Genomic DNA, 24,995 nt, shown 5'->3' on the forward strand with positions numbered 1-24,995 from the left:
TAGCATCGAATAGCCCCTGCGATATGCAACTTTTCAGGGAAGTTAGGAACCAATATTCACAGGCAGTTAGGAAAACAAAGGCTAGCTTTTTCAAACAGAAATTTGCAATCTTGTTTCCGAACTGGTCATGGGTGCACCTTAGCCACGCTCAAGGTCCTAAACAATATCATAACCGCCATCGATAAAAGACAATACTGTGCAGCCGTATTCATCAACCTGGCCAAGTCTTTCGACTCTGCCAATCACCGCATTCTTATCGGCAGACTCAACAGCCTTGGTTTCTCAAATGACTGCCTCGCCTTGTTCACCAACTACTTCTCAGACAAAGTTCAGTGTGTCAAATCGGAGGGCCTGTTGTCCGGACCTCTGGCAGTCTATGGGGGTGCCACAGGGTTCAATTCTCGGGCCGACTCTTTTCTCTGTATATATCAATGATGTCGCTCTTGCTGCTAGTATTTCTCTGATCCACTTCTAAGCAGACGACACCATTCTGTATACTTCTGGCCCTTCTTTGGACACTGTTGATTAACCTCCAGACGAGCTTCAATGCCATACAACTCTCCTTCCGTGGCCTCCAACTGCTCCTAAATGCAAGTAATACTAATTGCATGCTCTTCATCCGATCTCTGCCCGCCTGTCTAGCATCACTACTCTGGATGGTTCTGACTTAGAATATGTGGACAACAACCTAGGTGTCTGGTTAGACTGTAAACTCTCCTTCCAGACTCACATTAAGCATCTCCAATCCAAAATTAAATCTAGAATCGGCTTCCTATTTCGCAACAAAGCATTCTTCACTCATGCTGCCAAACATATCCTCTTAAAACTGACTATCCTACCAATCCTTGACTTCAGCGATGTCATTTACAAAATAGCCTCCAGCACTCTACTCAGCAAATTGTATGCAGTCTATCACAGTGCCATCCGTTTTGTCACCAAAGCCCCATATACTACCCACCACTGCAACCTGTATGCTCTTGTTGGCTGGCCTTCAATTCATATTCGTCGCCAAGCTCCAGGTCACCTATAAGTCTTTGCTAGGTAATGCCCCTCCTTATCTCAGCTCACTGGTCACCATAGCAGCACCCACCTGTAGTACTCGCTCCAGCAGGTATATTTCACTGATCAACCCCAAAGCCAATTCTTCCTTTGTCCGCCTGTCACCATCATTGCGCGCATCAGCGCTCATTTGACTCACCTGGACTCCTTCACGTTTTGATTGCCTTCCCTATATGTGTCTGTTTCCTCTGTTTCAGCATGATTGTCTTTTCCATTTCCCCTGTCCAGACGCTGTCCATATTCTGTTCCTGTCTGTGGTTATTAAATGTTCACTCCCTCTACCTTCTTCACGTCTCCAGTGTGGATCCTTACAATTAATAGCAGCTAAAACGTTGCATATGGCCTTTTTGTTATCTTCATTTGAAACTTTAAAATAGATCCACACAGCAGACATTGTGGGCTAGGTTATGAATGCTGTGTTGCACGTGTAGCGCTTTTCGTGGCGTCATTACGTCATCTACATACCTTATACAGGTATGAACGTCAGCTTTGACATCGGTTTTGCACATCGGCTTTAAACTATACAGTGGCAAGAAAAGTATGTGAACTCTTTGGAAATACCTGGATTTCTGAATGAATTGGCCATAACATTTGATCTGATCTTCATCTAGGTCACAACAATAGACAAACGCAGTCTGCTTAAACTAATAACACACAAACAATTATATGTTTTCATGTCTTTATTGAACACACCGTGTAACCATTCAGTGCAGGGTGGAAAAAGTATGTGAACCCTTGGATTTTATAACAGGTTGACCCTCTTTTGGCAGCAATAACTTCAACCAAATGTTTTCTGTAGTTGCGGATCAGACCTGCACAACAGTCAGGAGGAATTTTGGACCATTCCTCTTTACAAAACCGTTTCAGTTCAGCAATATTCATGGGATGTCTGGTGTGAACTGCTCTCTTGAGGGCATGCCACAGCATCTCAATTGGATTGAGGTCAGGAATCTGACTGGGCCACTCCAGAAGACGTATTTATTCTGTTGAAGCCATTCTGTTGTTGATTTACTTCTGTGTTTTGGATCGTTGTCCTGTTGCATCACCCAACTTCTGATGAGCTTCAATTGGTGGACAGATAGCCTAACATTCTCCTGCAAAATGTCTTCATAAACTTCAGAATTCATTTTTCCGTCGATGATAGGGTTGAATTCTGGGTTAAACTTTGAACATTGTTATACTCAGAACTATAGGAACATTAGTTACAAAAGAGACATGAGGGGTGCCATAATGAAGCTTGGGAGGGGCTGTGTGCAGGAAACACGATCGCATGTGGCAGTACTGCTAAGGGGAGAAACCGTTGAAGGCTCATATCACTTAGCTCCCTGCTTAGCAATAATGATGCAATGTTTAGCGATAAGGAGGAGACACCACCCAAAGTGGGGTATGAATACTACCACGGGGTAAGCCATGTCTGTGTTTGAATTACAGCTGTGTCGACCCTTTGGGAAGAATTAAACTTGGTTAAGCTTCTCTAGTGTCCGTGAGTTATTTACTCTGAAAATTAGAACCTAACAATAGCAAGCTGTCCAAGGCCCTGAGGCAGCAAAGCAGCCCCAAACCAGGATGCTTCCTCCACCATACTTTACAGTTGGGATGAGGTTTTGATGTTGGTGTGCTGTGCCTTATATTCCTCAAAACATAGTGTTGTGTTCCTTCCAATCAACTCAACACTGTAGTTTCATCTGTCCACAGAATATTTTGCCAGTAGCGCTGTGGAACCTTCAGGTGCACTTTTGCAAACTGCATACGTGCAGCAATGTTTTTTTTGGACAGCAGTGGCTTCTTCCGTGGTGTCCTCCCATGAACACCATTCTTGTTTAGTATTTTTACGTATCGTAGACTCGTCAACAGAGATGTTAGCATGTTCCAGAGATTTCTGTAAGTCTTTAGCTGACACTCTAGGATTCTTCTTAACCTCATTGAGCATTCTGTGCTGTGCTCTTGCAGTCATATTTGCAGGATGGCCATTCCTAGGGAGAGTAGCAAAAGTGCAGAACTTTCTACATTTATAGACAACGAGCCTACCAGATGAGCTAAACTACTTCTATTCTCGCTTCGAGGCAAATAACATTGAAACATGCATGAGAGCACCAGCTGTTCCGAAATACTGTGTGATCACGCTCTCTGCAGCCAAATTGAATAAGACCTTTAAACAGGTCAACATTCACAAGGTCGCAGGGCCAGACGGATTACCAGGACGTGTACTGCAAGAATGTGCTGACCAACTGGCAAGTGACTTCACTGACATTTTCAACCCCTCCTTGTCTGAGTCTGTAATACCAACATGTTTTAAGCAGACCACCATAGTGCCTGTGCCCAAGAACACCTAGGTAACCTGCCTAAATGTCTACCGACCCGTAGCACTCATCTCTGTAGCCATGAAGTGCTTTGAAAGTCTGGTCATGGCTCGCATCAACACCATCATCCCAGAAACCCTAGACTCACTCCAGTTTGCATACCGCCCCAACAGATCCACAGATGATGCAATCTCTATTGCACTCCACACTGCCCGTTCCCACCAGGACAAAAGGAACACCTATGTGAGAATGCTATTCATTGACGACAGCTCAGCGTTCAACACCATAGTACCCTCAAAGCTCATCAATAAGCTAAGGACCCTGGGACTAAACACCTCCCTCTGCAACTAGATCCTGGACTTCCCGACGGGCCGCCCCCAGGTGGTAAGGATAGGTAACAACACATCCGCCACGCCGATCCTCAACACAGGGGCCCCTCAGGGGTGCGTGCTCAGTCCCCTCCTGTACTCCGTGTTCACTCATGACTGCATGGCCAGGCACTACTCTGACACCATCATTAATATTGCTGATGACACAACAGTTGTAGGCCTGATCACCGACAACAACGAGACAGCCTATAGGGAGGAGGTCAGAGACCTGGCCATGTGGTGCCAGGACAACAACCTCTCCCTCAATGTGATCAAGACAAAGGAGATGTTTGTGGACTACAGGAAAAAGAGGACTGGGTATGCCCCTATTTTCATCGACAGGGCTGCAGTGGAGCAGGATGAGAGTTTCCACATCACCAACAAACTAACATGGTCCAAGCACACCAGACAGTCGTGAAGAGGGCACGACAAAACCCATTCCCCCTCAGGAGAATGAAAAGATTTGGCATGGGTGCTCAGATCACCCCCCCTCTTTACACCACTGCTGTCTAAAATAGCCTTTTAATGTGGTGACCGGCTAAATGTTCCCACTTGTCCGAATTTTCCTGGTTTTACTATCCTTGTGAGGACTTCTGGTCCCCACAAGGATAGTAAAACCAAGAACACCCCCACACACACAACACCTGCTTGTTCACTCATACACTGACACATCACACTCTTACCCTTCCTTGAGCACTACCCCCCCTTCTCTTAGTTTCATGATTTTTCTCCCTGCTTTTTAGTTTGTCATTGTTTTCTTTGGATATCTGTTTTTTTTGTTTTGTTTCTATAATTGTAAAGTGACTTTGGGTTCTTGATAAGCACTTTATAAGTCCCATGTATTATTCCTCTTCTTCTTCTCATCAGATTCCAGGCCCCTTATTCACCATGAAACTCAAAGGTTTACCACCATGTCTGTTTACCACCACTACAGCCGCTGGAGTCCAATAGTACTATTTCCTAGTAATCTACTCAGATTTGAAAAGATTCAATTGTGCTCATCCCACGCCACATTGCATCATCAATCATCCATCCTTACACACAGTCAGTCATTATTACAGCCAGGATGAGATCACCTGAGATCACCAGTCAGAGGACGGAGCTCAGGGATGAGCTGGTTCGACAGTGCTGGGCTGGGATAGCTGGAGCTGTAACTGGCGGCGCGGACAAAATCAAATCAAATTTTGTTGGACACATACACATATTAATCAGATGTTATTGCGGGTGTAGCGAAAAGCATGGCCAGCTCAGCCGGGGGGAGCACTGCTGAGTCCTACACACATTGACATTCCACTTTTCCACATGGTTTGGTCCATTAGGCCATTGAGGTAGGACAGGGCCTGTGGACTCATCCCCATCCTCCCTCGCCACACCACCCCACCCCAGCCCTCCCAGTAGCAGTGACTCCCTCTGTGAGCCTCACCACCTCCGGCTCGCTCTCTGTGTATGAACCAGCATAGCTAACAACTCTTCCCATCCTTATGCACCAAAAAAAAGAGTTTGGTTGGATGATTCCGTGGGTTTTACCACACTGTCGTATTCAGTCGTGGGTGTATCATGTATATGAAATACAGGGGTGTAGTTTGTGGTGTTCCTTCATGACAGCAGGACAGTTTGTTTCAGATGAGCATTTCCTATTTATTTTATACTTGTTGAGGGAGTATGGTCGTTAACTCTGGTTACCCTATTATAAGATTGTGACAAACTTAGGGTTGCCCAGGGAGGGTATATTACTGGAAACTTTACAAGTTTACCAGCAAACTACCAGAAGTTTGGTAACTTTCAAGTTTTTATTTTATTTGATCAGATTACATCTAGAGCCTTTTTAGATACTCCAGATTATCACAGGTGTCTGTATTTATTTCTGATCCTCTGTGAGGCCTTATCACATGTAAAATATATAATATAGGTCAAATAAAATAAAATGACAAAGCTGTAAAACATTATCCTAAATATAAACCATTATTAACTTAGTGAATACCGTTGGTGTTTGTGAGGTTTTCAGCATTAAATATCCTAAATACTTTTTGACATACTTTTATTTATTTTACTATCTCAATCTGTCTTTGTTTTAAATGTTTTGGCGTCAAACTGGTGGCAGTTGTGAAAAAAAGTCAATAGTTGGAAGAGTTGCTGGGTTCATTGAAAATAATGCCATTGTTGACTAGATGCTTTTTTTTTCATTAATCAGGCTATGTTCACTTGAACTATATGGTCTATCCACTAGAAACTCAAGGTCAATATGGACGCATACAAAAAATGACTACTATAAATGAATACATTTTTATAAATTACCAAAGTTACCATAGATTACCTGTTAATTACCAAAATTACTTACGATTCCAGATCTATGATAAATTACCGTTAGCCTTGCAACTCTAGGCCAACTTGTCATCACCCATGTTATATGTCTGTTTTGTTCTGATCTTTACCAGGAGTGGAACATGACGTATTACGATTCCAAGGCAGAGCTAGACTATGTGAGTAGAAAGTGAAAAGCTCATTTCTACACATCCTCTCTCATTTGTTGATAAAGCTTTTGAAATCTGTTGAAGAATGAAGTGGTAGTAATATTGTGTGTGTGTGTGTGTGTTTGTGTTTGTGTGTGTGTGTGTGTGTGTGTGTGTGTGTGTGTGTGCGTGTGTGCGTGTGTGCGTGCGTGCGTGCGTGCGTGCGTGCGTGCGTGCGTGTGTGTACGTGTGCGTGTATCTACGTGTGTACGTGTGTTAGCAGTACTCTCTGCAAGATGGTGATGGGGAAACAGTGAGCCCTCCACTACAGGTGGAGTTTGTGTATGACCCTAACTTCAAAAATAAGGTCAACTACTCCTTCACAGCCGTTCAGATCCCCACAGACATCTACAAAGGAGGTGAGTTTCGCATTAGTGCAATGGACAGTGAATGTCTTGTTATTATGTTATTTAGCAGTCATTTGCTGCTCAGTTGAGACTATGGCCCTGTACACACTTGGGTAGTACAACTGATGTACAACACATTTGACACAATGGTTGTGAAACAACTAATATTTTGGCATAGTTTGTCTCCTCAATTATGCTTGTGATAATTTTTGGGGTGCAGAAAAACTTCATACCAAATGCTTTGTGTGTGTAAAGGGCTAGAGTGTTTTTCAATCTTAATTTAGACAGGTGGAAAGTATAATGTTTACAAGTTAGAAGAGGGGAGAACAGCAGTGCTTGACTTGGACTCAATAGGTACCGGTACTCAATTTTGGGTGCCAGTACTGTTTATATTTAGGTGCAGGAGCTCCACAATACTTTTGAGTTAATATTCTATAAGAGGAACAAGAGCTCAAGGTGCACAAAATTTGAGGTGCTTGTATTCCTCTCCAGGGAGCTCCTGCCCATGTCAAGCACTGGAGAACAGAAATGTTGTGGCGGTAGAGGTGGGATTATGCCCTTAGGAGACTGCAACACTACCGCCACACCATGTTCCTTCACAGGTACAGAGCCTATAAAATGTCTTCACCCCCTTGAACTTTTTTCACATTTTGTTGCGTTAAAAAGTGCGAATGAATTATATTTAGTTGTATTTTTTCATCATTGATCTTCACAAAATACTCCATATTGTCAAAGTCAAAAAATATTCTACTCATTTTTACAAATGAATACAAATTAAATAACAAAAATATAGCCGTTATACATAAGTATTCACCCCGTTCGTTTAGGCAAGTCTAAATTAGTTCAGAAGTAAAAGATTTCAATCACAGATTTAAATACAAAGACCAGGGAGCTTTTCGAAAGCCTCATAACGAAAAGGGCAGTGATTGGTAGATGGGTACCAACAATAAATCAGACATTGAATATATCTTTAAGCATGGTCAAGTTAATAATTATGCTGTGGATGATGTATTAAACCACCCACACACATCAAGCGTGGTGTAGTTGCATCATGGTATAGGTATGCTTGACATCGGCAAAGACTGAGGGCTTTTTCAGAATGAACAGAAAAGGGATGGCGCTAAGCACAAGCAAAATCCTAGGAAAACCTGCTTCAGTCCACTTTACACCAGACACTAAAAGAGGAATTCACCTTTCAGGAGGACAATCACCTACAATATATATACAAAGTACATGGACACCCCTTCAAATGAGTAGTTTTGGCTATTTCAGCCACACCCATTGCTGACAGGCATATAAAATCGAGCACACCGCCATGCAATCTCCATAGACAAACATTGGCAGTAGAATGGCCTTACTGAAGATCTCAGTGACTTTGAACGTGGCACCAACAAGTCAGTTTGTCAAATTTATGTGCTGGTATAGCTACCCCGGTCAACTGTAACTGCTGTTATTGTGAAGTGGACGCGAAGTGGTAGGCCAGACAAGCTCACAGAACGGGACCACCGAGTCCTGAAGCGCGTAGCACATAAAAAAAAAACATCTGTCCTCGGTTGCAACACTCACTACGTCACCACAATAACTGTTTGTCGTGAGCTTCATGAAATGGGTTTCCATGGCCGAGCAGCCGCACACAAGCCTAAGATCACCATGTACAATCCCAAGCGTTGGTTGGAGTGGTGTAAAGCTCGCCACCATTGGACTCTGGAGCAGGGGAAACGCGTTCTCTGGAGTGATGGATCATGCTTCACCATGTGGCAGTCCGACGGACAAATCTGAGTTTGGCGGATGCCAGGAGAACGCTACCTGCCCCAATGCATAGTGCCAACTGTAAAGTTTGGTAGAGGAGGAATCTGGGGCTGTTTTTCATGGTTTGGGCTACGTCCCTTAGTTCCAGTGAAGGAAAATCTTAACGCTACAGCATACAATGACATTCTAGACGATTCTGTCCTTCCAACTTTGTGGCAACAGTTTGGGGGAAGGCCCTTTCCTGTTTCAACATGACAATGCCCACGTGCACAAACCGAGGTCCATACAGAAATGGTTTGTCGAGATTGGTGTGGAAGAAGTTGGCTGGCCTGCACAAAGCCCTAACCTGAACCCCATCGAACACCTTTGGGATGAATTGGAACGCAGTCTGCGAGCCAGACCTAATCGCCCAACATCAGTGCTGACCTCACTACTGCTCTTGTGGCTGAATGGAAGCAAGTCCCCACTTCAATATTCCAACATCTAGTGGAAAACCTTCCCAGAAGAGTTGAGGCTGTTATAACAATAAAGGGGGGACCAACTCCATATTAATGCCCATGATTTTGGAATGAGATGTTCACATACTTTTGGTCATGTAGTGTATCTGGACATTAAAATACTTTCTGGACTTCCCTTTGTTGCTGCAATAACACTCTCCAGCTCCAACATCCTAACCAATAACAATTTATTACTACTGATAATGGGATTATGAAATTATAAATGGACTCATTATGCAACTAAAACGAGCTCAAGTCAAATAGTCTCCAACAGATTAATGGGCAAATATTGCACAATACAGTGAGCAAAGCTCTTTTGAGACTTACCCAAGAAGACTCAGCTGTAATCGCTGCCAAAGGTGTTTCTAGCATGTATAGACTCAGGAGGTGAATACTTATCTAATCAAGGTATATCAGTGTTTTAGTTTTCATTAATCTTTTAAAAATATATATAATTTTTCTTTCAATTTGACATTAGAGTATTTTGTGTAGATCGTTGACAAAAAATTGCAATTAAATCCAGTTTTAATCCCACTTTGTAACACAACAACATGTGAAAAAGTTCAAGGGGGTGTAAACGTTCTATAGGCACTGTAAGTGAGACCAATCCGTCTTCTACCTGGTCTTTCCCTTCAGCCCCAGTGATTCTAAATGAGCTGAACTGGACCCAGGCGCTGGAGAAGGTGTTTATGGAGAACAGTCAAGAGGATCCTTCACTACTCTGGCAGGCATTCGGTAGCGCCACTGGGGTCACTCGCTACTACCCAGGTACATGATGTTCTTATTACAGGACATACAGGACGCCCTCATTACAGGAATACAGGATGCCCTTATTACAGGAATACATAGGGCCTCCCGAGTGGCGCAGTCGTCTAAGGCACTGCATCGCAGTGCTTGAGGCATCACTACAGACCCGGGTTTTATCCCGGGTTTATTACAGGAGTACAGGATGCCCTTATTACAGGAATACAGGATACTCTTATTATAGGAATACAGGATGTCCTTATTAGAATTATAGGATGTCTTTGGTCCTTTCCTTTACAACAATGCAATATACTGTAAAGCAATACGAGTTTACTTAAATGTGAATGGTTATATGAATGGTTGGTAATATGCTGGGTTGTGAAACTAAGCTTAATGTCAGCAAGTCTGCACAATTGAAGTGTTCCATAATAACCCCCCTCTGTCTCATATATCTGCATCCCAAATGTCACCCTATTCCCTTTATAGTGCCTTATTTTTAACCAGGGCACCCTATTCCCTTTATTGTCCACTATTTTTTTACCAAGGCCCCTAGTACTGCATTACAGTATTTTGGGAATAGGGTACCATTTGGGATGCACTCACTGAGTTTCTAGCTATAAACCTGTGATTTATCTATCATTTCTAGGCAACAATGAAGTACCTTACGGTGATTTGTTTCAATTCAAATTGTAAAAAATCAACTAAAATAGATTTTTGGCAAAGAACAATTTCTCAAGCTAGAGTTTTGCTAGGACTGTCTGGGAGGGGAGGTGAAAACTAGCTGTTACTGGCAGAGAGGTTTGGAACTCTCTTGGTCTACTAACTAATTTACTGCAAACAGCTTTTACGCGTTCTCATAATTTTCACAATTTCACAGTGTTATTCCAACCTCATGGTGTGGAAATATATATAAAACACAGGTTTTTGCACTGGTCCTTTAAGCATCTACTTCCTCAAAGAGGGCTTACTTGAAGGTTACAAAAACTCAAAGGAAAGTAATACCAGAAAACCTATGAAATGTAAATACAATATTTGCTCCCATTGTCTTATATATATCAAATATTATCGTCTGGTGGCATACTGGTAGAGGAAAATAAAAACTGAAAGTTACTATTCTATATGTTTTTATTGCCTTATCTGTAGCCACACCGTGGAGGGCCCCTGATAAGATCGACCTTTATGATGTGAGGAGAAGGCCATGGTATGTGTTACCTATTCTGTTCTCTTTTAATAATTGATTTTGATTATGGCTGAAGAGTTCATTTAGAGAATTCTTCATTCTTTTTCACAAGGTACATCCAAGGGGCTTCATCCCCCAAAGACATGATCATACTCGTTGATGTGTGAGTTTTCTCATTTAAAGTTTCAATAACTTAGTACCAAAATGACTGGTTACATTATAAGAGAGTGCAGTGTGTGTGTGTGTGTGTGTCTCATGATACCTGTCCCCCCTCAGGAGTGGCAGTGTGAGCGGCCTCACTTTGAAGCTGATCAAGTCATCAGTGATGGAGATGCTGGACACTCTGTCTGATGACGACTATGTCAACGTGGCCAGGGTGAGTGTGTCTGTGATAGTGTGGTAGTTACTGTAGTTACACCTGGGATTGACATTTCATTGGTTATACATTCCTTTTTTTTGTGTGTAGAATTCTATTTCGTACTATTTTCATAGACATCAGCATAAAACATGTTGCACAACCTTAAACATCACAGCAATCACTCATATGAACGGTTATTCATTTGTTCTTAACCAATTTCCTCCTTCACTAACAGTCTTTATCTCTTGCTGTCTATCTCGCCTGCTCTCTCACTGTCTTTATCTCTTGCTCTCTATCTAGCCTGCTCTCTCATTGTTGTTCCTCAATCCCACTTCTGCTCTGTCTTTCTCTCTCCTTTCTTGTTTCAGTTTAATGAAAAGGCTGAGGCAGTGGTCCCTTGCTTCAAACACCTGGTCCAGGCCAACGTTCGCAACAAGAAGATCTTCAAAGAGGCTGTAAAGCTCATGCAAGCTAAAGGCACCACAGACTACAAGTCTGGTTTCCACTTTGCCTTCAATCAGCTACTAAACGTAAATGAATTCAGGCTCAACACTCTGAACGACCGCATTCTGTACAAGTGATGCCCAATTCTTTAGGGCTTCTACTATGAAATAGACAAGGACATTTTCCAAAGAAAATGTGTGTGCTTGCAATTTTGTTCTTTAAGCAAACACACGAAGGACATTTCATTACAGATAACAGGACAACCAGCAGAACATTTAAGAGTGGCTCTCAATGACTCCGCGATGCATCGTGCCTAAGAACAGCCCTTAGCCGTGGTATATTGGCCATATACCACACCCCCCCCCCTTGCCTTATTGGTTAAATATACTTTACAGTTACAGTATCAACATTGCCTTCCTTTAAATCACCCTGTGCGTTAGTTAACGAATGTGCACCTGGGGATAAGAGGCGGCTGAGAGTGTAATGCCGTACGATTGCAAACATCAGTAACTACACATTTTCTTAAAATTTTGACCGAAATCAGACTTTGTAGTAACGTTTTGTACACTCAGTGTATATGCATATTATATATACAGTTAAAGTCGGAAGTTTACATACACTTTGGTTGGAGTCATTAAAACTGGTTTTTAACAGCTTGGAGAATTCCAGAAAATTATGTCATGGCTTTAGAAGCTTCTGATAGGCTCATGGACATCATTTGAGTCAATTGGAGGTGTACCTGTGGATGTATTTCAAGGTCTACCTTCAAACTCAGTGCCTATTTGCTTGACATCATGGGAAGATGAAAAGAAATCAGCTAAGACCTCAGAAAAGAAATTGTAGACCTCCACAAGTCTGGTTCATCCTTGGGAGCAATTTCCAAACACCTGAAGGTACCACGTTCATCTGTACAAACAATAGTACGCAAGTTAAAACACCATGGGACCACGCAGCCGTCATACCGCTCAGGAAGGAGACGCGTTCTGTCTCCTAGAGATGAACGTACTTTGGTGCGAAATGTGCAAATCAATCCCAGAACAACATCAAAGGACCTTGTGAAGATGCTGGAGGAAACAGGTACAAAGTATCTATATCCACAGTAAAACGAGTCCTATATCGACATAACCTGAAAGGCCGCTCATCAAGGAAGAAGCCACTGCTCCAAAATCGCCATAAAACAGCCAGACTATGGTTTGCAACTGCACATGGGGACAAAGATCTTACTTTTTGGAGAAATGTCCTCTGGTGTGATGAAACAAAAATAGAACTGTTTGGCCATAATGACCATCTTTTTGTTTGGAGGAAAAAGGGGAGGCTTGCAAGCCGAAGAACACCATCCCAACCGTGAAGTACGGGGGTGGCAGCATCATGTTGTGGGGGTGCTTTGCTGCAGGAGGGACTGGTGCACTTCACAAAATATATGGCGTCATGAGGAAGGGAAATTATGTGAATATATTAAAGCAACATCTCAAAACATCAGTCAGGAAGTTAAAGCTTGGTCGCAAATGGCTCTTCAAAATGGACAATGACCCCAAGTATACTTCCAAAGTTGTGGCAAAATGGCTTAAGAACAACAAAGTCAAGGTATCGGACTGGCCATAACAAAGGCCTGACCTCAATCCCTTAGAAAATTTGTGGGCAGAACTGAAAAAGCGTGTGCGAGCAAGGAGGCCTATACAAGCCTGACTCAGTTACACCAGCTCTGTCAGGAGGAATGGGCCAAAATTCACCCAACTTGTTGTGGGAAGCTTGTGGAAGGCTACCTGAAACGTTTGACACAAGTTAAACAATTTAAAGGCAATGCTACCAAATACTAATTGAATATATGTAAACTTCTGACACACTGGGAATGTGATGAAAGAAATAAAAGCTGAAATAAATCATTCTCTCTGCTATTGTTCTGACATTTCACATTCTTAAAATAAAGTGGTGATCCTAACTGACCTAAGACAGGGAATTTTTACTAGGATTAAATATCAGGAATTGTGAAAAACGGAGTTTAAATGTATTTGGCTGAAGTGAATGTAAACTTCCGACTTCAACTGTACATCACATGCAATTTGTAATAAGACTTTGCAATTAATATGATCAAAGGTTAATAAACTGAATACCTGAATACCGTTTAACATTATAGTAAAACCATGTGCAATAACTTTGTAAAATTAATGGATTCACATACTTAAATTACAAGGCAATTGTAACAACGTGTGTGTAGATGGCAGGGAAGTCAGGCGCAGGAGAATCGAACTTGGTATAAATGGAGTCATTTAATAAACTATAACAAAACTCCAAAACCAAAATACAAAATAAATAAAAGTGGGTACAAGAACCCGTCGCGCACCAATACATAATACACGAACATACAAACAAACAATCCCAGACAAGGACATGAGGGGAAACAGAGGGTTAAATACACAACATGTAATTAATGGGATTGGAACCAGGTGTGAAGGAATACAAGACAAAACCAATGGAAAATGATAAATAGATCAGTGATGGCTAGAAGGTTGATGACGTTGACCGCCGAACACCGCCCAAACAAGGAGAGGGACCGACTTCGGCGGAAGTCGTGACAGCAATACTGACATTAACAAAACCTAATTCTAGGCATATAAATCCTAAGGTTAAAACTTACAAGACAAAGCATGAGCAAAGAGATGCCTACTAGACCAGAGCCCTAGAAGCCTGGGAAATGAGAATTGATCAACTTTCCTCCATAGACTGGAAACAGGATAAGAGAGAGGACAAAGGAATTTAATTCCATCCATAACATCTTCAGGTGAAACTCTTTCAACCCACAACCAACCATCATAGACCAATCAAACGATACCAAGTTTAGCGTGACCTGACCACCAAGCCCAATCTCCACAGGGTGTGACAGCATAGATTCTAAAGGTTTGTGTGGGGATGAGACCAATTCCAGAGACGACCATAAAACTCTTGCATAGAGTCATTTAGAGTTCACCCTTTATAGTTTAATGAAAAGGCTGAGGCAGTGGTCCCTTGCTTCAAACACCTGGTCCAGGCCAACGTTCGCAACAAGAAGATCTTCAAAGAGGCTGTAAAGCTCATGCAAGCTAAAGGCACCACAGACTACAAGTCTGGTTTCCACTTTGCCTTCAATCAGCTACTAAACGTAAATGAATTCAGGCTCAACACTCTGAACGACCGCATTCTGTACAAGTGATGCCCAATTCTTTAGGGCTTCTACTATGAAATAGACAAGGACATTTTCCAAAGAAAATGTGTGTGCTTGCAATTTTGTTCTTTAAGCAAACACACGAAGGACATTTCATTACAGATAACAGGACAACCAGCAGAACATTTAAGAGTGGCTCTCAATGACTCCGCGATGCATCGTGCCTAAGAACAGCCCTTAGCCGTGGTATATTGGCCATATACCACACCCCCCCCCCTTGCCTTATTGGTTAAATATACTTTACAGTTACAGTATCAACATTGCCTTCCTTTAAATCACCCTGTGCGTTAGTTAACGAATGTGCACCTGGGGATAAGAGGCGGCTGAGAGTGTAATGCCGTACGATTGCAAACATCAGTAACTACACATTTTCTTAAAATTTTGACCGAAATCAGACTTTGTAGTAACGTTTTGTACACTCAGTGTATATGCATATTATATATACAGTTAAAGTCGGAAGTTTACATACACTTTGGTTGGAGTCATTAAAACTGGTTTTTAACAGCTTGGAGAATTCCAGAAAATTATGTCATGGCTTTAGAAGCTTCTGATAGGCTCATGGACATCATTTGAGTCAATTGGAGGTGTACCTGTGGATGTATTTCAAGGTCTACCTTCAAACTCAGTGCCTATTTGCTTGACATCATGGGAAGATGAAAAGAAATCAGCTAAGACCTCAGAAAAGAAATTGTAGACCTCCACAAGTCTGGTTCATCCTTGGGAGCAATTTCCAAACACCTGAAGGTACCACGTTCATCTGTACAAACAATAGTACGCAAGTTAAAACACCATGGGACCACGCAGCCGTCATACCGCTCAGGAAGGAGACGCGTTCTGTCTCCTAGAGATGAACGTACTTTGGTGCGAAATGTGCAAATCAATCCCAGAACAACATCAAAGGACCTTGTGAAGATGCTGGAGGAAACAGGTACAAAGTATCTATATCCACAGTAAAACGAGTCCTATATCGACATAACCTGAAAGGCCGCTCATCAAGGAAGAAGCCACTGCTCCAAAATCGCCATAAAACAGCCAGACTATGGTTTGCAACTGCACATGGGGACAAAGATCTTACTTTTTGGAGAAATGTCCTCTGGTGTGATGAAACAAAAATAGAACTGTTTGGCCATAATGACCATCTTTTTGTTTGGAGGAAAAAGGGGGAGGCTTGCAAGCCGAAGAACACCATCCCAACCGTGAAGTACGGGGGTGGCAGCATCATGTTGTGGGGGTGCTTTGCTGCAGGAGGGACTGGTGCACTTCACAAAATATATGGCGTCATGAGGAAGGGAAATTATGTGAATATATTAAAGCAACATCTCAAAACATCAGTCAGGAAGTTAAAGCTTGGTCGCAAATGGCTCTTCAAAATGGACAATGACCCCAAGTATACTTCCAAAGTTGTGGCAAAATGGCTTAAGAACAACAAAGTCAAGGTATCGGACTGGCCATAACAAAGGCCTGACCTCAATCCCTTAGAAAATTTGTGGGCAGAACTGAAAAAGCGTGTGCGAGCAAGGAGGCCTATACAAGCCTGACTCAGTTACACCAGCTCTGTCAGGAGGAATGGGCCAAAATTCACCCAACTTGTTGTGGGAAGCTTGTGGAAGGCTACCTGAAACGTTTGACACAAGTTAAACAATTTAAAGGCAATGCTACCAAATACTAATTGAATATATGTAAACTTCTGACACACTGGGAATGTGATGAAAGAAATAAAAGCTGAAATAAATCATTCTCTCTGCTATTGTTCTGACATTTCACATTCTTAAAATAAAGTGGTGATCCTAACTGACCTAAGACAGGGAATTTTTACTAGGATTAAATATCAGGAATTGTGAAAAACGGAGTTTAAATGTATTTGGCTGAAGTGAATGTAAACTTCCGACTTCAACTGTACATCACATGCAATTTGTAATAAGACTTTGCAATTAATATGATCAAAGGTTAATAAACTGAATACCTGAATACCGTTTAACATTATAGTAAAACCATGTGCAATAACTTTGTAAAATTAATGGATTCACATACTTAAATTACAAGGCAATTGTAACAACGTGTGTGTAGATGGCAGGGAAGTCAGGCGCAGGAGAATCGAACTTGGTATAAATGGAGTCATTTAATAAACTATAACAAAACTCCAAAACCAAAATACAAAATAAATAAAAGTGGGTACAAGAACCCGTCGCGCACCAATACATAATACACGAACATACAAACAAACAATCCCAGACAAGGACATGAGGGGAAACAGAGGGTTAAATACACAACATGTAATTAATGGGATTGGAACCAGGTGTGAAGGAATACAAGACAAAACCAATGGAAAATGATAAATAGATCAGTGATGGCTAGAAGGTTGATGACGTTGACCGCCGAACACCGCCCAAACAAGGAGAGGGACCGACTTCGGCGGAAGTCGTGACAGCAATACTGACATTAACAAAACCTAATTCTAGGCATATAAATCCTAAGGTTAAAACTTACAAGACAAAGCATGAGCAAAGAGATGCCTACTAGACCAGAGCCCTAGAAGCCTGGGAAATGAGAATTGATCAACTTTCCTCCATAGACTGGAAACAGGATAAGAGAGAGGACAAAGGAATTTAATTCCATCCATAACATCTTCAGGTGAAACTCTTTCAACCCACAACCAACCATCATAGACCAATCAAACGATACCAAGTTTAGCGTGACCTGACCACCAAGCCCAATCTCCACAGGGTGTGACAGCATAGATTCTAAAGGTTTGTGTGGGGATGAGACCAATTCCAGAGACGACCATAAAACTCTTGCATAGAGTCATTTAGAGTTCACCCTTTATAGATACAAGTTACTACAGAGACCATACATCCATATAGATAGCATCAGAGTTATCCTCAGTGAACACATTTCAGATAGATACCAAACATGGATACTATAGTATTATTATATCACACATTCAATAGTCAGTCCTCTGTATACTGTAACAGAGAGTATAACATTTTGGCTCCTCATAAGGGAAATGGCTGTCTAGTCCTTAGGCATTGTCCTTTGTGTCTTCCTTGTGTTCCTGGCCATTTGCCATGCGGACCCAGAGGTGAAGACATTGTCCTTTGCGCTTTCCTTATGTTCCTGGCCATTTGCCATGCGGACCCAGAGGTGAAGGCATTGTCCTTTGTGCCTTCCTTGTGTTCCTGGCCATTTGCCAAGCGGACCCAGAGGTGAAGGCTTTGTGCTTTCCTTGGGTTCCGGGCCATTTGCCATGCGGACCCAGAGGTGAAGGCATTGTCCTTTGTGCTTTCCTTGGGTTCCGGGCCATTTGCCATGCGGACCCAGAAGTGATAGAGAGCACATAAATTAGGGCAGAGCCTACAATGGTAAGAAAGATAGCAAACTAAATATGTAAAAACTAGCTAACAAAGGAAATGACAGTGTAAAAATTATAGTTATACAAAGTCAAACATTTCTTAAAAGTATAAACATTTCTGTGATTAAATAGTTTGTAACTTATGGCGAAAAAATGCAACAAAACATGAAAAGCATAAAACCATTAAATACAGTTGGAATGTAGTTAGAACTCTCCAACTGTTTCCATCAAACAGAAAAACAAAAAGTTGGATAAATATGTTTAGATTGTTGATATTGCACTTTGCTTTGCATTACCAATATATACTGAACAAAAATATAAATGCAACATGTAAAGTGTTGGTCCCATGTTTCATGAGCTGAAATAAAAGATCCCAGAAATGTTCCATACTCACAAAAATATTATTTCTCTCAAATTTGATGCACAAATTTGTTTACATCCCTGTCAGTGAGCATTTCTCCTTTGCCAAGATAATCCATCCACCTGACAGGTGTGGCATATCAAAAACTGATTAAACAGCATGTTCATTACACAGGTGCACCTTGTTCTGGGGAAAATAAAAGGCCACTCTAAAATGTGCAGTTTTGTCATACCACACAATGTCACAGACGTCTCAAATTTTGAGGGGGCATGCAATTGACATGCTGACTGCAGGAATGTCCACTAGGGCTGTTGCCAGATAATTGAATGTTCATTTCTCTACCAAAAGCCGGCTCTAATGTTGTTTTAGATCATTTGTCAGTACGTCCAACCGGCCGGTACCCTCGCCAGCCCAGGACTTCCACATCCGGCTTCTTTACCTGTGGGATCTGAGGAGTATTTATTTCTGTAATAAAGCCCTTTTGACTGGAAAAACTCATTTTGATTGGCTGGGCCTGGCTCCCCAGTGGGTGGGCCTATGCCCTCCCAGACCCACCCATGGCTGCGCCCCTGCCCAGTCATGTGAATTCCATAGATTAGGGCCTAATGAATTTATTAATATGGACTGATTTCCTTATCTGAACTGTAACTCAGTAAAATCGTTGAAATTGTTGCATGTTGCGTTTCTATTTTTGTTCAGTATAGTTGTTTAAGGTCATACAAAGGCAGAGTGCGGTATCTGCATTTTATGGGTCATAGGTCAAATCAGTGGTCATGGTTGATATGCATAACACATTACTTCATAATAAGATAATACATCAGTGCATTATCACATACTGTATCTACCTACAACATGCTGAATTTGGCTGGACAGCAAATACACTTTAAGAATTTTTTTCTCAGTTTCACTGTTTGTATAGTTACTGCTCATTGCCTTTGTAGGGCATCATAGTGAAAGACATATTAGGGGAGCAGCTCATCTTATTCCCTATATAGTGCACTACTTTTTACCAGATCCCTATTTTTAAATAGGGTGCCCTTTGGCCCTCTTGCCTGCTTTATTCGTCACATATTTACTTTCTGCGTTAATCATTCACTTGCTGTGTTTTGTATTAATGCTAGCACACACTCTTTCTGTTTTTCTTTCTAGAAGACGAATGTCCCGCGAGCTCACTGCAATAAAATAATCATGCTGTTCACTGATGGAGGAGAGGATCGAGCTCAGGACATCTTTGAGCAGTACAATTGGCCCAACAAAACGGTCTGTTTCTCAGAAACAAAACACACACACAAAACATTTCAATCACTATTTCATTGGTAACTTCATTCTTCCTTATTTATTGATGACTTCATTCTTGGAATCCATAAAGGCATCACCAGGGCTTAAAACATTCCTGCTTATTTCCTCCTGATGACAGGAATCTTCCAAATGGGATTTCTGGTCAAAGGATACCACAATGGACATCACAGTTGGCCGTGTATCTCTGTTTTAATGTCCCAGAATAAAGATGAATGGGTTCTTTGAATTCTCTTTCTCCTAAGGTGCGGGTCTTTACATTCTCTGTGGGGCAGCACAACTATGATGTCACACCCTTGCAATGGATTGCGTGTGCCAATAAAGGTGAGTGGGATCTGTGCAGGGGCTATTTTTCCTAACCAGCATCAATGAAGATCCCTTTTAACTTGTCCAAAAATAGATGCAGGAGGGGATTGCAACAAAATGGCCGTTTTCATTTCCTTGTGCCCTAATAAACATGACACTTGTTTGCTTAAGAGAAGTTACTGTAGCCTTTCAGTTTATAACCCCTAGCCTAGGTTATAAGCGCCTGATACACAACATCCATCTTCACTCTCCCTCAACTGTGCCATAATTGTGAGCTCTGTTTTTCCTCCTATCTCTCTTTATATCCCCCTCTCTCTCTCTCTCTCCTCTCCAACTCTCTCTCTGCTCTCCCTCTAGGTTTCTATTTTGAGATCCGCTCCATCTGTGCCATAAGGATTAACACCCAGGTGGGTTTGTCTAGTGCCTCTTACACAGCTGATCCTGGGTCAGCCAGTTCTCCTCCTGGCACTGTTTCCTGGAATTGTTGTTGTTTGCCGGAGACTGACTCTACTGTAGCGTATATATTATTACCCTGCGGTTATTACTCTGAAGTGTTTTCACTTACAGCTGGATGACAGGCAAAGATATCAAGTTAGACACACTCCACTGAGCATCTTTCCATCAGCAACAGCACGTAGTCATGTGAAATACTTTTCAGTTTCCTGTGTAACATCAGCATGGAGGCGTCCCAAATGGTACCCTATTTTCTACATAGTGCACTACTTTTAACCAGAGCACTGTGTGCCCTGGTCCAAAGTAGTGCACTATAACGGGAATACAGTGCCATTTGGGACACAAGCTACAGAATGTGTAACATCAGAATTGCTACACAGCTGATGCCTGACTGTTTGCTATTCCTGTGTGTTGTTACCAGGAGTACCTGGATGTGCTGGGCCGCCCCATGGTCCTGGCAGGCAGCCGTGCCAAGCAGGTTCAGTGGACCAATGTCTATCAGGATGCCTTGGTGAGGTCACCTAGCTCTGAACATTCAGCTATATCTAATCTATAGCCTGAATGCCAGTCTGTTTGTGCAATCATGCCAACTTCATTGCAGTCAGTCGCTGTTTGGTATGACATTGAGTGACAAAGAGTTGGCATGATAGCACAAACAGACTGGCACTCATGCTAATTCATCTACATTGGGCTTAAAGGGCGACTGCACTTCCTGCTTTGGCCACATTCTTTATCAATGCTCATTAAGAAATGCTAGCGGCCATGACTGAAGGCAAACAAGAGTTGTCTTGGGGGTGTGGTTTGAGGTGGGTCTTGCTTTGGGTTTGTCTTTGCCACTCAATCACAACAAACAAGGAAAGTAGCTCGCCATTTCGAGTTGAAACTTTGAAAGCAAGCTGGTACCATGCATCAAACATGTCGTTTGCTTGGTTATGAGCTAGCTAGCTAGCTAATGTTAGCTAGCTGGGATAAAACCATTCTTCAGGTTCAACAATATCTTTGCAAATCTTTCTCTGACATGACCAATAAGCGAGAGGCTATGTATTTAGCGAGGTACATCACAGTATCGCAGCCTAGTATCATAGCAGCGTAGCCTATAATGACATGTAGCTGTTTGATGGTTGACAGCCCAAGAATAAACTAGTCGGATGTAATCCATATCCTGGCCATCTGCCCAAGATTGTTGAACAACTTTCTAGAAGCCCATTTTCTCTAGAGTAGCTACTAACCACACGTCTTGTCTGGCGAAGAGGTTCCAGTGGGCGAGTTCGTTTTGCTCAGTGGTGGAAAAAGTAGACTACCCAATTTTTATACATGAGTAAAAGTAAAGATACCTTGATAGAAAATGACTCAAGTGAAAATGAAAGTCACCCAGCAAATTACTACTTGAGTAAAAGTCTAAAAGTAATTGGTTTTAAATATACTTAAGTATAAAAAGTAAATGTAATTGCTAAAATATCAAATGTATCAAAAGTAAAAGTAGAATTTCACATTCTTTATATTAAGCAAACCAGAGGCACCATTTTCTTGTTTTTAAAATTTATGGATAGCCAGGCTCACACTCCAACACTCAGACATCATTTACAAATGAAGCATTTTTGTTTAGTGAGACCACCAGATCAGAGGCAGTAGGCATGACCAGGGATGTTCTCTTGATAAGTGCGTGAATTGGACCATTTTCCTGTCCTGATATGCATTTGAAATGTAATAAGTACTTTTGGGTGTTAGCGAAAATATATGGAGTAAAAATTACATTAATTTCTTTAGGAATGTAGTGCATTAAAAGAAAAAGCTGTCAAAAATATAAATAGTCAAGTACAGATAGCCCAAAATAACGACTTAAGTAGTACTTTAAAGTATTTTTACTTAAGTACTTTACACCACTGGTTTTGAGTGCCCCGGGTGGGCGGGGTTTGCTCATTTTCGACCATTCCATTGGTCCTCCTAAGGAGAGTTCTCTGTCCACCCAGGGCACCGGGCCATACAACGCGAACCCGCCCAGTATTTTCAACAAAAATGATGGTGGCACCATGTGTTAAAAGGCAAAAGGGGGCAAGAAATGTTGACAGAATTATAATCCAAACCAAACCCTCAAGTAAGTCATGACGCAGTCACTTACCAAACTCAAATTTGGACGAGACTGACTTCATGACCAAAATTATCCTATTTACACCTTGTAGTCAATTTTGACACTATAATTAATGTTTCTGACTCATATCGATGCCACATAGGCTGTTTTAAAACCAGAGAAGTTGATTCTAAAGGGGCAGTTGACCCTGCAGTATATACACATAGTCCACTGACAGAGACATACCATTGAGGGCTGTCAAGCCTGCTTCCACTGTTCTCCCCTGGCGCTCGAGGGCGCCAAGCTCCTCAGCATTAGGCACTCCTGCCATCATCATCACACACACCTGCCATCCCCCCGTCACGCACATCAGCGATTGTTGGACTCACCTGGACACAATCATCTTTGTCATTACGTTCCCTATATCTGTCTGGTTCCCCGCTCTGTTCCCTGCTTCTGCATTGATTGTCATACGTCCTTGTTTACCCGTGTGCTAATGCTGGTCCTGTTTTGTTCTATGTCTATTCCCGATTCAATGTTTGACTCCCCGTACCTGCTTCTCATCTCCGGCATCGACCCTGACAAGTGTTCTGAAGGTGGATGATAATATATCCACATCTGATTTCTAAGCATTACAATCTCCTGTAATCATATAGTCAGTTGCCATTGCTCAATGTAGACACATTGGGGCAGTTTCCTAGACACAGATTAAGCCTAGGCCTGGATTATGATGTCTTATGTTGGTAGTGTGGGGGAGGACTATTAGGGAAAACACTTACAGTTTTGTTTCTCTTGTTTCTATGTAGGGTCTGGGACTTGTTTTTACTGGGACCATGCCCGTTTTTAATCTCACCGTGGATGGAAACTCACAGGTGCAGTCATTTAAAACAGTTCACGTTGACCTAATCGACAATCTTTCTTCAATGAATCACAATTTCTTGAGTGTTTTTTTCACTGGTTGTTTTCTCCACAGAATCAGCTCATATTAGGTGTCATGGGGGTGGACGTGCATCTGGACGAAATCAAAAAGCTGACGCCCCGATACAACGTCAGTATACCGCATCACATCTTACTTCACGCACACTTGCATGCACACAAGTAATCATTTATTCTCTGCTCCGTACCGTTGCAGCTTGGAGCCAATGGGTACATATACGCCATTGACCCAAATGGATACCTTCTCCTGCATCCAAACCTTCACCCAAAGGTTATGTATACTTTATTCCCCCATTGAAAGATCACTGTGCAGTTTATAGGGAGCATTGTAAATAGATTGTAGATTTCGATTTTATACAAAGTGAATGTGGTTGGATGTAGGTTGGATATAGAACCTAGTGTGTACTGCTTATTGCATGTCATTCCAATTAGCTGAGATAAGATTGCCACTGCATGTATTAAACTGAAAATAGAATGCAACTGAAATGTATTCAACTGAATGTGTTACTGTAAAACATGGGGATGCTGTGATATCCCTAATGTGACTGGTGCTTTTTCGCAACAGCTGCTCGACCTACCAGAGCCTGTAACACTTGACTTCCTGGATGCTGAGGTGGAGGACAGTTCCAAACAGGAAGTGAGTATAATGACATGCACTGTGCCATAAACTATATACACTGATTATACAAAACATTAAGAACACCTGGGCCCAGATTCACAAAACACTTCTTATGCAAGAACTTAAGAAGTTTCTTAAGAAAACAAATAAGAAGTTCAGAGGATAGTTTGTAAAAATCAATTCCTCAACAATATTTTAAAATTCAATGATTTTCTTACGAACTTCTCAAATATCTTCTTAAGAATCTTCTTAAGATGTGTGTTGCTAGGCAACCAATTTAGCTAGCTATCTAGCTACGAATGGCAATCATGTTAGCATATTTCCTACTGAGATTACTTTTCTAAAACATGTTATTGGGTTAGACCATAGAAATGGGACAGCGTATTTAAATAAATAATAATAATAATTTCACCTTTATTTAACCAGGTAGGCTAGTTGAGAACAAATTATCATTTACAACTGCGACCTGGCCAAGACAAAGCAAAGCAGTTCAACACATACAGCAACACAGAGTTACACATGGAATAAACAAACATACAGTCAATAATACAGTAGAAAAAGTCTATATACAGTGTGTGCAAATGAGGTAGGACAAGAGAGGTAAGGCAATAAATAGGCTATAGTGGCGAAGTAATTACAATATAGCAATTAAACACTGAACACTGCGTAGGTAACATACTATCTCTACATTCCAGATCCGCAAACATATGATTGATGGCAGACCGGGTGACATGCAGATTAAGACGCTTGTAAAATCAATTGATGAGGCAAGTGTGTGTATGTGTGTGTGTATTTGTTAATTACTTCACAACTAGGCAATATATCAGGTATACTTCACTTCACACTTAATTC

At 41.7% G+C, this 24,995-nt stretch overlaps 1 protein-coding gene across 1 annotated transcript in view; it reads left to right on the forward strand.

Annotated features, from left to right (window-relative positions):
- Nucleotides 1–24,995, forward strand: part of cacna2d2b (calcium channel, voltage-dependent, alpha 2/delta subunit 2b) — a 92,280-nt gene that overhangs the window by 49,946 nt on the left and 17,339 nt on the right. Inside the window, exons 5-20 of the mRNA XM_029682409.2 lie at nt 6,163–6,207; nt 6,458–6,596; nt 9,467–9,598; nt 10,718–10,775; nt 10,867–10,917; nt 11,031–11,130; nt 11,481–11,642; nt 19,615–19,725; nt 20,007–20,085; nt 20,425–20,474; nt 20,942–21,031; nt 23,395–23,460; nt 23,562–23,636; nt 23,721–23,795; nt 24,090–24,161; nt 24,839–24,910. Coding sequence (XP_029538269.1) covers nt 6,163–6,207; nt 6,458–6,596; nt 9,467–9,598; nt 10,718–10,775; nt 10,867–10,917; nt 11,031–11,130; nt 11,481–11,642; nt 19,615–19,725; nt 20,007–20,085; nt 20,425–20,474; nt 20,942–21,031; nt 23,395–23,460; nt 23,562–23,636; nt 23,721–23,795; nt 24,090–24,161; nt 24,839–24,910 — 1,377 coding nt within the window. The remainder of the gene's footprint in view (nt 1–6,162; nt 6,208–6,457; nt 6,597–9,466; nt 9,599–10,717; nt 10,776–10,866; nt 10,918–11,030; nt 11,131–11,480; nt 11,643–19,614; nt 19,726–20,006; nt 20,086–20,424; nt 20,475–20,941; nt 21,032–23,394; nt 23,461–23,561; nt 23,637–23,720; nt 23,796–24,089; nt 24,162–24,838; nt 24,911–24,995) is intronic.

The sequence above is a fragment of the Oncorhynchus nerka genome, linkage group LG15, assembly GCF_034236695.1.
Source record: "Oncorhynchus nerka isolate Pitt River linkage group LG15, Oner_Uvic_2.0, whole genome shotgun sequence".
NCBI lineage: Eukaryota > Metazoa > Chordata > Actinopteri > Salmoniformes > Salmonidae > Oncorhynchus > Oncorhynchus nerka.